This window comes from Lithobates pipiens, unplaced genomic scaffold (assembly GCF_037356315.1).
Source record: "Lithobates pipiens isolate NorthernLeopardFrog02 unplaced genomic scaffold, aLitPip1_a1.2 Scaffold_3, whole genome shotgun sequence".
Taxonomy (NCBI): Eukaryota; Metazoa; Chordata; class Amphibia; order Anura; family Ranidae; genus Lithobates; species Lithobates pipiens.
In genome coordinates, this window is record NW_027507790.1 from 84,576,295 (window position 1) to 84,594,525 (window position 18,231).

Here is an 18,231-nt window from a genome sequence, read left to right on the forward strand (position 1 = left end):
ATGTCTTATCAAGGAGGTTTGAGGACAACAACGAGTGGTCTCTCCATCCCCATGTGTTTATCCAGATCTCCAATCTATGGCAGACTCCACAAGTGAATTTCTTTGCTACGCAGGAGAATTGCAAACTCAGGAGATTCTTCTCTCGCCTTCCACATCCACAAGCGGAGGGAGTAGATGCACTATCTTGTCCTTGGACCTTCAAGACAGCTTACGCTTTTCCTCCTCGCCCACTCATATCAAGGTTTCTCCTCAGACTCATGAATGAACCAGTCCAAGTGCTAGCAGTGCTACCCTATTGGCCGAAGAGACCTTGGTTTCCTCTAGCCATGCACCTCAGTGGGGATTCTCTGATCAGAATTCCTCCATTCCCACACTTGTTGACCCAGGGCAGGCTGGCCCATCTAGACCCATAGAAGCTGGATCTTCATGTATTTAAGTTGAAAGGAGGAGGTTTGAATTGTTGGGCCGTTCCCAAAAGGTCATATACATCCTGTTGAAAGCCAGAAAACCTACAACCAACACAATCTATGCAAGGATTTGGGACAAGTTCTTATCCTACGACAAAGGAAAAGGATTTGAGGCTCGGCCAGGGTTCCCTCAAGGTACAAATGTCCGCAATTTCTGCAGCAACTAACACCAGGTCAGCAGAATACCCTCTAGTGTTTACGTTCCTCAGGGGAGTATTAAAGAAGCGTCCTCCATTCACACCTTCCTTCCCAAAATGGGATCTTCCTCTAATATTGGAAGTCCTATCCACTCATCCGTTTGTTCCGGTTGAACAAGTCTCAGTTTGGAACTTAACTTTAAAAACAACTTTTCTGTTGGCTATTACATCCGGCAGGAGGATTTCGGAACTCCACTCTCTGGGCATCGGGGATGAACATATATACTTTTTCCCAGATAGGGTATAACTTCGCCCTGTTGGAGGATTCACACCCAAGGTCACCTCAACGGCAAACCTTTCAGAACCATGGGCGTTACCAGTTTTCATGGACTCAGAATCAAACTCCTGTCACGAGTTGGACATATCCAAAGTCCTCAGGGCCTATTTCGAAGCCACAGTAAGTTTCAGGAACTTTGAAAGATTATTCATCATCCCATGGGACAAGAATAGAGGAAAGGAAGCTTCTACCAGAATCTTGGCATCCTGGGTTGTCAAGCTAATTCAGAAAACGTACAGGGTGAAGAACTTGGAACCTCCGGCTCAGGTGAATGCTCATTCAACAAGAGCGGTATCCGCTTCTTGGGCAGCGAGGGCAAATGTTTCTTTGGAAACAGTATGCAGGGCCGCCACTCGGTCTACTCGACACACGTTCCTTAAACACTATCGTGTTGATCCCGGAGCTCTTGTGACTGTAGAGTTCGGGAGAAGAAAACTTTGTGCTGCTATGTCTGTATCTGATTGAAATTGTTTGTTAAAGCATTAAACCAACCCGTATGAGCTAGTTATTTATCACATATATGCTGCCATGGAGGCACCAGTAAAATGGAAAATTGTATCATACTTACCGTAATTTTCTTTTCCTGGTGCCAATCCATGGCAGCATATGCTCCCACCCTCGGTATTCTATATTACAAAGAATATTTGGGGAGGGACAATACCCTTTAATTTATGCTATTTACTAGTCCTAAAGGCGGAGTAGAGGCGGAGCTCTATCACATGTATGCTGCCATGGATTAGCACCAGGAAAGTAAAATGACGGTAAGTATGATACAATTTTCCATTATATATCAGTGAGGGTGAGCTCTGAGAGCTGATTGGAGGGAAGGAACACACCCCTGCTGTGCCTCCCGTCCCCTTTTTTCGCTTGGTTTCAGAAAAACTCATCAGAGATGACTCTTGCTGATAGCGGAGAGAAATTAAACCTAGTGCTCTGGATTGAGACAAGTACAAACTATAGAGGGATATTCTTTGTTCATATTTCATGTCAGACGTTTACAACCACTTTAAGTATAACTAAAAGCAAAACTTTTTTTCTTTGTTTTGAATGGAGGGGGGAGGGATTAAACATTTGGCAGGATTTTATTGATGTCTGTGCCCTAGTTAGGGAGGTTCACCCTCAAATTGTTTACCGTTATCTATAAATTATGTTTGACTAGGGGACAGGAAATGAAGGGAAATCTCCCCAATGGAACACATGGTAACAAAAAAAACAGGACAGGGCTTTTATAACCCTCCCTTATCTTAAATGAAAAAAAAAATGCTTTTAGTTCTACTTTAGTTATTGAACCAAAGTGTCTATAGCCTAAAATAATAAAATGACATTTGACCAATAAAAAAGTATGAAGCACTGGTTCCCACTACGAACACCAGTCTAAATTCCCCTATGTCAATCCATTTCTATTGCTTCTTTTAATAAAATACAACCTTAACGATTTTCCAGCACTCCCCTCCTGACCTTCAGATATCCTCATTTACACAGCAACTACTCATTCTCTTCAATCCCCTTCCCCAACTATATTCTAGGGTTCCCCTAATCCCATTGTCTACATAGCTACTTTCTGTTATTTTCTGTTTACTCTAAACCTGGTGGTGCTCTCAAATTACTTATTCGTATGGATATTGATAACTTTGTACTTTAAATTCGACTTCAAAACCTTGACTGTTTTTGTACTACTATATAAAAAAACAAACAAGAAATATATAACCCAACATGTGAATTGAGAAGCGTGGAGTCAAGATTGGTAGAGGAACATCACAGATCCTTAAAGGAGGAGGACAAAGCTAAAAACTTAGTACATTTTTCTTTTAAATGTTACTCAAAAAACTCAATGCAACTAACCTTTGCAAGGCATCTCATAAAATATTTTCGTTAATAGCGGATAGAATAATGTTAATCCCAGCTAAAAAGGTTTGAACCTATGTTAGATTTTTGTAACGCTGTCCATGTAGGTTTGCCCCTACCAAAAGTGAACATTTGCCAGGTGGGTATTCAGGCCTCCCCAGTTGGTTGTTAGAAAGCCAGTGTCCTACCAACCAATGATGCATCCCTGGCCTGCAGCTGAATGTAAATACACCAGGTTGGGGATACTGGCTGACATAATTGACCAGTCAGAATAATGCTTTACAAATGGTTATCTGTTAAAAATAAAAGCATTCTTTCCAGACTTAGGAATGTGACCGATAAGCAACTGCTGTGGTGTCTGCACTAGTCTGGGTATGTTGCATTAAGCAAGAAGATGAAAATCAGCAGAAGAGGAAGTGTGGGAAATGTAGAAATCTTCTTTTCTAAATCGTACATTAAGGGGCACACTAGTATTCATGTACATTGGGTTATGCTGCTGCCTTTGGCCCCTTTCACATGGGGCGGACTGCGGCTGCATATCGCTTGCTCAGCAGGGGATCTGTTTGCCGATTCCCATTGAGCAGGGTGACAAGTCCGTGCCAGCACCTCTTATGCAAAGCAGACACTGACACAGCCTGCTCTCCTCTATGGGCGGTTGGATGTAAACGGACCACCTGTCCATCTACACCTGACTGCCATCCGATCCGCTGGACAAAAGAGGAACGGATCCCCTTCCGTCTCTTTTTGGTGGATTGGATTGGATGTCAGCGGGTGTAAACAGACACATGTCCCTTTACACCCGGTGCTCCATAGAGAAGAATGGAGGTTCCAATCTGGTGCTCCTGAAAAATTGACAGGCGGACTTGATCGAAACGTCTGTGAAAGGAGCTTTTAGGAGAGTCAACACTGGTGCTTTCTTAGACAATCTAATGCCACGTACACACGATCGGACTATCCGGCGGACGAACCGCCGGACTTTGCAGCGGAGGTCCGCTGGACTTTCCGAATGAGTGGACCTGCCCACACACACAGGTCCGCCGGATTATGGTGGGAGTCTGCCAGACTTTTGAAATGAACGGACTTGCCCACACACGGAGAAATGTCTGTTCATTTTGAACGCGGTTCCAGGTAGACGGAACTAGCAAAGGAAGTCAATGTCGCCGCCTCCATCGGCAAGATTGACACGTCGCTAGCCTTGTCACCTGGTATGGACTTAAAGGGGAAGCCCTACCCCAAAAAACCGGCGTGGGGGTCCCAACAAAGTCCATATCAGACCCTTATCCGAGCACGCAGCCCGGCCGGTCAGGAAAAGGGGTGGGGACGAGCGAGCGCCCCCCTCCTAAGCCGTACCAGGCCGCGTGCCCTCAACATGGGGGGTGCTTTGGGGAAGGGGGTCCCTGCAGCACCCCCACCCCAAAGCACCTTGTCCCCATGTTGATGAGGACAAGGGCCTCTTCCCGACAACCCTGGTTGTCAGGGTCTGCGGGCGGGGGGCTTATCGGAATCCGGGAGCCCCCTTTAATAAGGGGTCCCCCAGATACCGGCCCCCCACCCTATGTGAATGAGTATGGAGTACAATGTACATCCAGAAGATGCTGGGACTGTGACATCATAATGGGCGGGGACATCACCGGGCGATGTCCCTATATAAGTCGCCACACGCCACGTCCCTGTCATTGCGGCCAGAGACAGCGACGAGGCAACATCTCAAGAAGAGAAGAACAGAAGGCGGCGAAGACAGCGGCGACAGAAGACCGGGCCACTGCCAGTAAAAGAGCTGGGTGAAGGAGCGGAGGCCTGGCAAGAAGAACCGAAGAGGGGGACAAGACCCCCAAAGTCAGAAGAAGAAGAAAGCCGGGCTCCTCCGCTATTAAAAGAGCTAGCAAAAGAGCAGAAGATAGCGGAGGAGTTTGGCGAAAAGACCCCCAAGGCGGAAGAAGACCCCCGGAGCTGTGCAATAAATGATTATAAAGCCTTGTGTTGTTTTATTTACATTTTTTTCACAGGTGAATGGGTAGGGGTACATTGTACACGGTACTTATTCACATAGGGTGGGGGCTGGTATCTAGGGGTCCCCTTATTAAAGAGGGCTCCCGGATTCCGATAAGCCCCCCGCCCGCAGAACCCGACAACCAACGGCCAGGGTTGTCGGGAAGAGGCCCTTGTCCTCATCAACATGGGGACAAGGTGCTTTGGGGTGGGGGGGGGCCACGCGCTTACCCCCCCATGTTGATATGGCTCAGGAGGGGGGGGCTCGCTCATCCCCGCCCCCTTTCCTGACCGCCCGGGTAGCGTGCTCAGATAAGGGTCTGATATGGACCTAGGGGGGACCCCCACGCCTTTTCTTCAGCGTAGGGCTTCCCCTTTACGTCCATACCAGGTGACGGGCCAGCGACGTGTCAATCTCGCCGCCAAAGGCAGCGACATCGACTTCCTTCGCTAGTCCCGGCTACCTGGAGCCGCGCTCAAAATGAATGGACTTTTCTCCGTGCGGGAAAAGCCTGTTCATTTCAAAAGTACGGCGGACTAGCACAAACACGGCCGTATTGTCCGCCGGACAAATTTTGATGCAAAACTACTTTCTAAGTCCGCCGGACTTTTTGGGTAAAAAAAAGTCTGCCGGAGCCCACACACGGGCGGATTGAGTCCGCCGGACTTTTCCGACAGATTGTTTGATCGTATGTACGTGGCATTACAAGCAGTGTTTCGACTTATGAACAAATTCCACTTATGAACAAACCTACAGTTCTTAATGCGTTCGTAACTCAGGGACAGATTTCTTTTTCTATAAATGATCACATGACCTCTGTTTTCAGCTGCATAAAGAGGCTTAGAGAGCATGAAGACTATAGAAGGGGGGGGGGGGGGTGTCAACTGGAGGCAAGGAGAAAGCAGTACACTGATCTGCCCAGTGAAAAGCTGTGCAGAGGCTATGTCGGCATAAGTCTTGGCCAATAGAGAACATGCAGGCTGTGCTCCCAGCACCACCTGAAAACTGACCTTGCTGAGATGAATGTGCTCTCATGCCTGGCGTGGTCAGTTTGAGATAGGAAAGCAGGGGACATGGCAGGATCACCAGGTATTTTACACAAAGGAAGTAACTCAAAGAAAACAGGATACTTTTTAACAAATGTACATGGTACGCCAGACACATATCTAGAATATGAAATGTTGAGGTAAAATAATCTTTAAACATGTCCCATTGAGTGATTGAGGAGGGGAGACTAACAAAATGCTTCCTTCTGTCTACAGAAGACTTTATCTTTTCCCTTAGAAAATCATCTCATGCAACTCATTGCTTTTCTGAAATTCAAGGTTTTTTTTTTTTGTGATTTGTGATAAAACTTTCATGAAAGAAATATAGGGGCTATTACTGCTGAAATCCTGAAATTGCTACTTGACTAGTTGTCAACCCAAATTGCTTTCCTCAACTGACTTGAAAGAATTATACAGCTCAGGAAAGTCAGATTTTCTTATTTATTACTTGTTCTGGGCTATAGTTGTCAATAAAGCTAGGCAACTCTAAGGCCGCGTACACACGCGGGGACTGTTCGCCCAACTTTGTCCGTCAAACAGTTTCGGCAAACAGTCCGCTCAAAATTAGCATGGACGGACATGGCCACACACGACGAACGAACAGTTTGCTGAAACCGTGCGCGATGACGTGAACGGCACGTACGACGGGACGAAAAATACGACGTCCTATACACTGCATTATAACTTTCGGCGTGTAAATCCTTTCTGAGCATGCGCGGAACTTAGTTTGACGAACAAGCCTACACACGGGCGGACTGTTCGCTCAAACAAGGTTTCAGCGGACAGTTTTACGGAATTTCCGAAAAACCTTGTTCGTCAAACTGTCCGCTGAAACTGTCCGCTGAAAGCCCACACACGAGCGGACTGTCCGCCCAAACACTGTTCAGCGGACAAAGTTGGGCGAACAGTCCGCGCGTGTGTACGCGGCCTAATTTTTTTTTTTTCGGAAGGAGACCTCAGCACTGGCAATCTCTAAATTTCCAGATGACAGATCCCTGTTAACAATAAAAGTACAGCTGATCAGTAGAATAAAAACAATGTGCTACTGATTTTAAAGACCCCGCAATATTTGCACAAATGTTTATCAAATCCATATTTTAATTACAAATACACTAAAATCATTATTGGCATATAAAAACATGGAAAATTTTACAAACTTCGCACTAAATATAAAAGCTAACCTGTATTGAGTTAATAAATAACAAATATTTGTAAATTTTAAATTGCACTTTTTTGCGAAAATGGTGAAAATCGAACATACACAAAAATGTAAATATCCAAATTTATCAAAAAATCTGAAGATTTTCATTTTTCACTTACAACTTCCGGGGTTTATAAAAAACCCAAACATATATTTTCTGAAAGCATATGACCTGTAGAATAAAAGAAGCTGCTACTGATTTTTAAGGCCCTGTGATATTTGCTCAAATGTTTATCAAGACAGTATTTTCCATAAAATCATTATTAGCACATACAAACAGCAAATTTTACAAAATTCCTGCCACATTCCTGTCAAATACAAAAGCTAAACCTGTATTCAGTTAAAAAATAACAAATATTTGAAAATTTGAAATTGCTCCTTTTTGAGAAATGGTGAAAATCGAACGTAACCAAAATTTTCTCTAAAAATCTGCAGGTCGTAATTTTTCGCTTACAGTTTTCAGAGTTTGTAAAAGACCCCCCATTTTCTGAAAGCACATGACCAGTAGAATAAAAATAAGTTGCTACTGATTTTTTTTTTTTTTTTTTTAGGCCCGCGATATTTGCGCAAATGTTTATCAAAGCAATATTTTTGGTAAAAACAGCAGATAATGATTGGGCAAAAATTACAACATTTCTGCCAAATTTCTACTAAATATAAAAGCTAAAACTGTATTGAGTTAATAAATATAAAATATTTGTAAATTTTAAATTGCACCTTTTTATGAAATGGCGAGGTCATAATTTTTCACATGCAGGTTTCAGAGTTTGTAAAAGACCCCACAAACCATATATTCTCTGAAAACACATGACCTGTACAATAGAAAAAAATGTGCTACTGATTTTTTTTAGGCCCTGCAATGGTTGCGCAAATGTTTAGCAAAGCGCTATTTTCACAAAAAAGACACTAAAATCATTATTGGTGCACACAAACACAACATAACTTACAAAATTCCTGCTAAATTCCTAGGACTGGTTCATATAGGGGGTACTAAAGTGTATGCCTATGGAGGGCAGTGGTTACCCACATGGGGATGCCCAGGTGTTCCATGCATCCCCATGCAGGCAGTCCCATTCGTGTCAGTCAGAATGCAGTGGCTGAAATCCATGTGAGTGCACGATCCCGAATGCAGACAGTATGAGCTCATACATGAGGACATGCACCCAGACCCACGTGGATGTCAATTTGGGAGCAACGGTTGTGTTGGTGCAGAAACTTCATCCCAAATTACATTATTGGGATGGCCTGAACAGGGATGCACGGAACACTTGTGTATCACTGAGCAGGTAAACACAGCCTTGCAGGGGTGTAGTAGTATGCCCTGTGTGAACAAGGCCTTACTATGGTGTTTTTTGTTTTGTTTTGTTTTTTCAATAATTTGTACTTTTTTTTGGGGGGGGGGGGGGGTCTAAACAGGTACCTGATGTCTCTTTTTCTGAGGACAGTCCCTTTCTCTGCAACCTGGGTGCTGCACTGTATTTGAATGAATAGAGAGATTCCTATTCATTCACAAAACTGGAGCATTGTAAACACTGTTTACTATTCTGCAGTTGTCAATGAACATAGGAGCGATCAGTACTGATCACTCACTATGTCCATCCAAAGAAAGGAAGAGGGGTGGTAAGCACGTGTTTATCACATCAAATCCCCCGCACCCGCCCTTTCCTCAGCAGCACAGCACGGAGGGGGCTCCCTGGATCGGGTGAGCACGGGGGCGACTGGAGGGGGTCAGAACAGCCCCCCTAGTGCTGGATTTATTTGTTTTATATTGCTTTGGCTTCCCTGCAGCACCTAAGGCCAGCGGGAGCGCACAGAGGGAAGCTGGCAGCTGCAGGAAATCAGTGGGGGGGTTATTGGTGCAAGAGGGTAGGGGGAATTAGAGTGTCAGTATGGAGGGTTATTTTATCAAATTCAGGGTATGTGAAGGCGGGTGCAGCAGCGGCAAGTGGCAGAGGCAGCAACAGCTGGTGGGGGGGAATAGCTCTGCTCAGGAGATTGTCATCCGCTGATCAGAGCTATAGGATTGTTCAGAAGATTCTGCTGAACAATTCTGTTATAAGTTTATGGTCACTGAAGTAGCAGAAGGAAGAATTAGGTCTGTACGGCGTAGAGACCGGGCCAGCTGGAAGCAGTGCTGTAGGTCCGTACGGGCAGGATTTTTAATCCAGAAGTAAATACAGCTGGATACAACAAAAACTGTGTCTGTCATTTCAGGCTACAAAACAACAAAATGTGATTATTTTAAGGGGGGGGGGGGGGGGGGGGTGATTATTTTATATACCCCCTGTATGTTCAGCTCTAATAACAACAGCAAAAAAACATTGAAAAACGTAGGTGCATTGCCTGTCTTGTGCCTGAAATTTGTCAAACTTTGGTCCTTGCTGCCTCCTAAGTATGTCATTTGCACAAAAAAAGGAAAAATTCAGCCCAGTTTCAGATTTGCCATACTGTGTGTTCATTTCTTTTGTGTATTATATACCCTATGATGTTTGTGTTTTTGTTCTAGGGCAGTGATGGATATACCAACTACAAAACCACTAACAGAGGACCAGGCAAGGTTCTATTTCCAGGATCTGATTAGAGGAATTGAGTACTGTAAGATTTTTAAATTTTTTTTGCCTCTTCATTACTCTAATAATATTATTTCTCTTTCTTAGAGAAATGAAAACTCTTTTTATTATGTATGTTTTTTTCCAGAGTGTATACCGTGTAAAACTAAACCAAATCCAAGAACAAAAATGTAATATATTGCAATTTACTAGTCCCTTAGATTTGGTAACTGCATTAGTTTTCTGTTTTTTTTTTTTCTTTGCCTTTGCTCACCTTTATTTTCACCTGGTGATTCTGCACGGAAGGGAGGCTTCACACTGCTACGATGTGCTTTTTGCTAAAGCGCAGCTAACCCACAGTTTTTGTGTGGGTTAGCTGTGCTTTTCCATAGACTTCTATGATTTCCTACAGTTTTGTTGCGTTTTCAGAAAGGGCACCTCAACTCCTGCATGCTGCATCTTTGGTGTGCCTTCTAAAACAGCACCAAAACCATGGGACATGTTTATTACCTGATAATACTTACATGGACATGGTTTTTGATTGTTTAGGACTCATGTAACTTACAGCTGTTACCTGACCACATAATAGGTTACTTACAATTTGTAACTAGTGCGCTGAGAAGGACCAAAGAAAGGTTGTTGTACTGTTTTGTACTTTCATGTTCTTTTTGATAATTTTAATAAAAATTATTGGAAAGAATGCAACGGGATATCATAGAAGTTTATGTCAAACGAAACCTACGGGTTAGCTGCTTTTGCCCAAAGTGCGGCGGGACCATACCAGTGTGAAGATGCTCTAAGACATATCCCCTAGGATGACCACGCTAACTTTTTGTACTGTAATCGTAGAAATGCAGCATTGTCACTGTAGGAAAGGAATTGAGTTTCTACTGTGGACACCTCTTCCTTTGCTCTTCTCCATAAAAAAAAAGGAAGTTGCTCTGTAGTCCGCACTTCTTGATGACACTGTTTTAGATAACACTGCAGAGTGCATGTGACACAGAAAAGTACTGTGTTTCAGGCAGCATTAACAGATATTTTTGGGTGAATTACTGAACATATAAAACAAAACAATTACAATGGCATTTTCGGCAGACCAAAAGGGAGAAAAAAAGAAAAGATTACTTTTGAGGTTGACATATACTTTTAAGTGTTGCCGATCCTTAGCTTGAAGTGTTGATCTTTAATACACAGCAGATCAAATGCAGATGGGTTGATCAGAAAAGTGGTCATCTCCTAGGGAAAACCTAGCATTAAAGACTCCTTAAAGTGGTTATAAAGGCTTAAAGAGGAAGTAAACCCTGATGGGTTTACTTCCTCTTTGTTTCCCTGCAAAGATAAAGCATAATGGCTCCCGCATGCATGCGCGCGGGAGCCGTTAGTGATGGCATGTTAGCTTTCACTAACGGCATGCTCAGTGCGCTTGCGCTGTTGTCTACGGCACGCGTGCGCCATAGACATCAGTGCCCGGTTTTTGTAAAATAACTCCTTAACTGTGTAGGTTGAGGCGATATTTCTTGCACCTACAGGTAAGCCTTAATCTAGGCTTTACCTGTAGGTTAAAGTGGTCCCAGAGGGTTTACAACCACTTTAAGGTTTTTTTACCTTGATACATTCTATTACTATATTAGGGTGAAAATTCTTCCAGTATCAGCTTGACCCCAGTCCCCCCTAAATATTTACCTGGTTTCTCTGTCGATCCAGGTCTGTGCTTAACAGTAGCATTTTGCTGCTGTCTCTCTTGCTCTTTGAAGGCACAGAGGAAGCAGTGGAAGCAATTGGCTCCTGCTGCTGTCAATAAAATCCTGTAAAGAGGGGGCGGGGCTGAGTCACTCTGTGTGTGTCTGCGGACACACACAGCCCAGCTTGGGAGCAAGCCTGCACATATGCCTTCTTAGCAAACGGGGTGCTCTGAGCGAGACACAGAAGAATAGGAGCCAAGAGTGCTGACGAGCGGAAGAAGAAGCTTGAGCAAGTAAAGATTTTCCTTTACATGGTTAGGTTGAAAAATGACACAAGTCCATCTAGTTCAACCATAAAAATAAATAAAATAAACAATCCCATATACCCAATCCTATACCCACAGTTGATCCAGAGTAAGGCTTTAATAGCTCTTTAAATAGTGGCAGGATGGCGTCACTGATTTACAGCATTCTGCTACTGCTGACACAGTAAAAATAGCTTCTTTCTAGACATTTAAGAATCTAGGTTGCAATTTAAACCTATTCTGAAGCTAGACTGAGAACTCAAGCCTGGTAATGCACAGAGATTAGCAGATGATCTACAAGGCACATAATAATGCCCATGTGCTGTTTGTAGCGGACTTCAGTGCTGAGTACTATAATTCCATGTTGGTGTTGCCATGACCAGTCCATAACATTGTACTGTCTTTGCAGTGCATTATCAGAGGATTATACACCGGGATGTCAAGCCCTCCAATCTTTTAGTGGGGGAAGATGGCCACATCAAGATTGCTGACTTTGGGGTCAGCAATCAGTTTGAAGGAACAGATGCTTTTCTGTCCAACACAGTGGGAACACCAGCCTTCATGGCTCCTGAGACCCTGTCGGAAACACGAAAAATATTTTCTGGAAAGGTAAACCCCCAGTTGATTGTATTGTATAAAGTGTATTTATGTATATTGATGTAAAAAAGGTAAAATACAACTTGTGATAGGTGTTCAGTGTTGATTACATTTAAAAGAGAAGTATGGTAATCCATTTTTTTCATCTGTCCCCCACCGACTCTAACACTGAGAACCAAGCGATCAAACACTGCTGATCGCTTGGGTCTTGCAGCTCCCTGTCAGTCAACAGTTCTCTGCTCTGCCCCCCACACTCACTGGAGCACTGGGCTGTGGAGAGGGCGAGAGCAGCTGGCTCAGGATCTTGGAGGTTTGAAGAGAGGCTGAGCCAGGTGTCGGTCCAGGCATGTGAGCGGATCCCGACTTCATTGTTCAATCCTTCCCAAGCCTGGACTGGCTCTGTGACATCAGCAGACAGTGGACTTCAGCCCACTGCCTGCTAAAAACAGGTCACAGAACAAACTGCACTCCTGTGATCCACAGGAAAAGTACAGTCAAAAAAGCTTTGGCTGTAATTCTCCTTTAAAATACAGAAATTAGAACTGTCTAGTGATGTCATCAGTCAAACAGGAATGCATGTGTTTAAAAATTAACCTGTGGTTTTATCTATGCAGAGCAAAAGAACAGGTTTACTGCTGCCCTGTGCATACACATTATTAATTTTCTTGCTGGGAGCAAAGAGTAAAGCTGACCATACACATTTTTTTTTTTCATTCAGCCACTCAAATATGGTGGGTGGAGGAATCCGTCCTGCCAGAATGCTTTAGAGCTGGTTCACACAGGGGCAACACGACTTTCAACGTGACTTTTGGAGGCAACTTGGGCACGACTTGTCAACATGACTTGAGGCGACTTACAACAAGACTTTAAGTCGCCCCAGGCCAGGCGACTTTTGCCGTGGCCAATCAGAGAATGAGCTCTCAAGGGAGAACTCCACGCCAAATTAATTTGATTTTAAGGGGAACCCCTACACCGAAAAAACGGTGTGGGGGTCCCCCCAGATCCATACCAGACCCTTATCAAAGCACGAAGCCTGGCCTGTCAGGAAGGGGGTGGGGACGAGCGAGCGCCCCCCCCCCCCCTCCTGGACTGTACCAGGCCTCGTGCCCTCAACATGGGGGGGTTGGTGCTTTGGGGAAGGGGGGCGCCCTGCGGCCCCCCCCACCCAAAGCACCTTGTCTCCATGTTGATGAGGACAAGGGCCTCTTCCCGACAACCCTGGCCGTTGGTTGTCGGGGTCTGCGAGCAGGGGGGCTTATTGGAATCCGGGAGCCCCCTTTAATAAGGGGGCTGCCAGATCCCGGCCCCCCACCCTATGTGAATGAGTAAGGGGTACATCGTACCCCTACCCATTCACCTGGGGAAAAAACGTCAATAAAAAACACAACACAAGTTTTAAAGGACAGAGGGCGGAGGAGACCGGGCTCCTCCGCTAGTAAAAGAGCAGCAAGAAGACAGTGGAGGAGCTCGGGAGAAGACGCCGGACACCGGGAGAAGAGGCCGAACAGAGCGGAGAAGTCGTCAGAAGACCCCCCGACGTCGGAAGAAGACCCCACGGAGCTGCTTAATAAAGGACTTTTAAAACTTGTGTTGTGTTTTTATTGACATTTTTCCCCCAGGTGAATGGGTAGGGGTACGATGTACCCCTTACTCATTCACATAGGGTGGGGGGGCCGGGATCTGGGGGCCCCCTTATTAAAGGGGGCTTCCGGATTCCGATAAGCCCCCCGCAGACCCCAACAACCAATGGCCAGGGTTGTCGGGAAGAGGCCCTTGTCCTCATCAACATGGGGACAAGGTGCTTTGGGGTGGGGGAGCCGCAGGGCGCCCCCCTTCCCCAAAGCACCAACTCCCCCATGTTGAGGGCACGCGGCCTGGTATGGTCCAGGGGGGGGGGGGGCGCTCGCTCGTCCCCACCCCCTTCCTGACTGCCGAGGCTTCGTGCTCGGATAAGGGTCTGGTATGGATCTGAGGGGGGGACCCCCACGCCGTTTTTTTGGCGTAGGGGGTTCCCCTTAAAGTCTATACCAGACCTAAGGGCCTGGTATGCTCCCGGAGGGGGAACCCACACCAATTTTTTAAAATAAATTTGTCTTGGAGTTCCCTCTCGAGAGCTGATAATTCTGTGAGAGTCGCCTCCATATAGACGGAGATCCAACTTGGAGGCGACTTCCATTGAAATCAATGGGTACCAGTCGCCTACAAGTCGGATACAAGTAGTACAGGAACCTTTTCTGAGGTCGGAGCGACTTCAGTAGTGTGCATTAAGATGGCTCTCATTCACTTACATTGATTTTTACATGTAGCGCGACTAGGGGCGACCTGAAGTCGGATCTGAGTTGCCCCTGTGTGAACTGGCTCTTATTCTGTCAGCAACACTTGCTGTCAGAATACACTGAGGCCGCGTACACACGGGCGGACTGTTCGCCCAACTTTGTCCGCTGAACAGTGTTTGGGCGGACAGTCCGCTCGTGTGTGGGCTTTCAGCGGACAGTTTGACGAACAAGGTTTTTCAGAATTTCTGAAAAACTGTCCGCTGAAACCTTGTTTCAGCGAACAGTCCGCTCGTGTGTAGGCTTGTTCGTCAAACTAAGTTCCGCGCATGCTCAGAAAGGATTTACACGCCGAAAGTTATAATGCAGTGTATAGGACGTCGTATTTTTCGTCCCGTCGTACGTGCCGTTCACGTCATCGCGCACGGTTTCAGCAAACTGTTCGTCCGTCGTGTGTGGCCATGTCCGTCCATGCTAAGTTTGAGCGGACTGTTTGCCGAAACTGTTTGACGGACAAAGTTGGGCGAACAGTCCCCGCGTGTGTACGCGGCCTCAATGTAGATGCTGATTGATGGAAATTTTTTCATTGGTGATGTCAGTGCAGCAACATTTGACAATAAAGTGCATGTTTGACTGCAATTCAAATGCAACCTAATAGGAAATGCTATGTCCAAAGAAATGCAACACAAAGCAGGTCACATGCAGCCTCTGTGAAAAATAAATATACTTGCGCTGAAAATGAAACAAGTGAAAGAAATTGGAATAACAGATATAATAATAATAATTGCAGCTGCTGTACATAAAGCGGTATACACTTGAATGAATGTAATAAAATAATTACAGTGCTCGCAAAAGTGCATGGATCGTGCCATTGAAACAACTTGCAAAAATAACAGTAAAAATAAAAAACCATCAATCAAATAATCATGTTGATATATTGCAAAACGTCCCAAGTAAAGGTGCCTGAGTGCTCCAATCAAGTACAGTTAGGCCGCGTACACACGCGCGGACTGTTTGCCCAACCTTGTTCGTCAAACAGTTTCGGCAAACAGTCCGCTCAAAATTTGCATGAGCGGACTTGCCCACACACGAGCGGACTGTTTGACGAACAAGGTTGGGCAAACAGTTCGCTCAACTTTTGAAATGAACGGACTCGCCCACGTAAGGAGGAGGCAAATCCGCCCATTTCGAGCGCGTGTACAGGTAGGCGGGGCCCGCGAAGGAGACGTCGCGGGCTCCGCCGCCTGGAATGGGCTTAAAGGGGAACCCCAACGCCGAAAAAAAATCGGCGTGGGGGTTCCCCCAAAGTCCACACTAGACCCTTGTCCGAGCACGCTACCCGGCCGGCCAGGAAAGGGGGGCGAGCGAGCGCGCCCCCCCTCCTGAGCCGTACCAGGCCGCGTGCCCTCAACATGGGGGGGTGCCTTGGGGAAGGGGGGGGGCCGCGCGGCCCCCCCACCCCAAAGCACCTTGTCCCCATGTTGATGAGGACAAGGGCCTCTTCCCGACAACCCTGGCCGTTGGTTGTCGGGGTCTGCGGGCGGGGGGCTTATCGGAATCCGGGAGCCCCCTTTAAGAAGGGGGCCCCCGGATACCGGCCCCCCACCCTATGTGAATGAGTATGGGGTACAATGTACCCCTACCCATTCACCTGTGAAATAAAGTACAAAAAAAAACACAACACAGGGGAAAAAATATTTTATTGCACAGCTCCGGGGGTCTTCCGTCTTCGGGGGTCTTCTCGCCGGACTCCTCCGCTATCTGTGTGTAGCTCTTTTACTAGCGGAGGAGTCCGGCTTTCTTCCTCCCCGCCGCCGGCCTCTTCTCCCGACTTCGGGGGTCTTGTCCCCCTCTTCGGTTCTTCTGCCGGGCCACCGCGCCTTCTTGTAGCTCTTTTACAGGCGGTGGCCCGGTCTTCTGTCGCCGCTGTCGTCGTCGCCGCCGCCGCCTGCCGTTCTTGTTCTTCTTCTTGTTCTTCTTCTTCTTCTCCTGGAGATGTTGACTCGACGATCTCTCCGGCCGGAATGCCAGAGCCGCGCTGTGCGGTCACTTATATAGTGACAATGGGGCGGTGTCACATGGTATATGTCACATGGGTTGGTCACATGGTGACCCCGCCCCCTTACGATGTCATAGTCCCCATGTGACATCAACCCATGTGACCAACCCATGTGACATATACCATGTGACACCGCCCCATTGTCACTATATAAGTGGCAGCGGAGCGTGTCCCTGGCATTCCGGCCGGAGAGATCGTCGAGTCAACATCTCCAGGAGAAGAAGAAGAAGAACAAGAAGAAGAACAAGAACGGAAGGCGGCGGCGGCGACGACGACGACAGCGGCGACAGAAGACCGGGCCACCGCCTGTAAAAGAGCTACAAGAAGGCGCGGTGGCCCGGCAGAAGAACCGAAGAGGGGGACAAGACCCCCGAAGTCGGGAGAAGAGGCCGGCGGCGGGGGAGGAAGAAAGCCGGACTCCTCCGCTAGTAAAAGAGCTACACACAGATAGCGGAGGAGTCCGGCGAGAAGACCCCCGAAGACGGAAGACCCCCGGAGCTGTGCAATAAAATATTTTTTCCCCTGTGTTGTGTTTTTTTTTGTACTTTATTTCACAGGTGAATGGGTAGGGGTACATTGTACCCCATACTCATTCACATAGGGTGGGGGGCCGGTATCCGGGGGCCCCCTTCTTAAAGGGGGCTCCCGGATTCCGATAAGCCCCCCGCCCGCAGACCCCGACAACCAACGGCCAGGGTTGTCGGGAAGAGGCCCTTGTCCTCATCAACATGGGGACAAGGTGCTTTGGGGTGGGGGGGCCGCGCGGCCCCCCTTCCCCAAGGCACCCCCCCATGTTGAGGGCACGCGGCCTGGTACGGCTCAGGAGGGGGGGCGCGCTCGCTCGCCCCCCTTTCCTGGCCGGCCGGGTAGCGTGCTCGGACAAGGGTCTGGTGTGGACTTTGGGGGAACCCCCACGCCGATTTTTTTCGGCGTTGGGGTTCCCCTTTAAGCCCATTCCAGGCGGCGGAGCCCGCGACGTCTCCTTCGCGGGCCCCGCCTACCTGTACACGCGCTCGAAATGGGCGGACTTTCCGAGCGGGAACAGTCCGCTCATTTCGAAAGTACAGCGGACAAGCCCACACACGGGCGGACTGTTCGCTCAAACACAGTTTCAGCGGACAGTTTTTCGGAATTTCCGAAAGACTTTGTCCGTCCAACTGTCCGCTGAAACTGTCCGCTGAAAGCCCACACACGAGCGGACTGTCCGCCCAAACACTGTTCAGCGGACAAGGTTGGGCGAACAGTCCGCCCGTGTGTACGCGGCCTTATGCTCCAAACTTCCTCTCCGTGATTTGGCACACACCCCTCATGTGTCCCTACTCACCGGATGAAATGGACCCCTAGCTTTTCAGTCTAGTTGTCATACGAGCTGTAAAGCTGGCCAGGAGTGGCGACTTACAGAAGGTCCAATGGAGATCTCCCCCAACATAATATTCGTGAGTTGGTAAATGCACCAAAAATAAAAAGAAGGCACTAATAGTGAAGCACGGTAGGTTGATGTTTATTGCGCAAATACAGGTTGTGTATATTGATTGGTTTGCGCAAAAGTTATAGCGTCTACAAAATAGGGAATAGATTTATGTCATTTTTATCATTTATTTATTTTACTAGTAATGGCGGCGATCAGTAATTTTTGGCGGGACTGCATTGCGGCAGACAGATCGGACACCTAACTGACATTTTTGACACTTTTTTGGGAACCAGTGACCTTATTACAGTATTCAGTACTAAAAGTATGCACTG

General features: G+C 46.9%; 1 protein-coding gene across 3 annotated transcripts in view; it reads left to right on the forward strand.

The window, feature by feature from the left end:
* Positions 1-18,231, forward strand: part of CAMKK2 (calcium/calmodulin dependent protein kinase kinase 2) — a 190,314-nt gene that overhangs the window by 136,711 nt on the left and 35,372 nt on the right. For all 3 annotated transcript variants that reach the window (XM_077461985.1, XM_077461983.1, XM_077461984.1), the window contains exons 9-10: positions 9,530-9,618; positions 11,969-12,168. In XM_077461985.1, the coding sequence (XP_077318111.1) occupies positions 9,530-9,618; positions 11,969-12,168 (289 nt within the window). The remainder of the gene's footprint in view (positions 1-9,529; positions 9,619-11,968; positions 12,169-18,231) is intronic.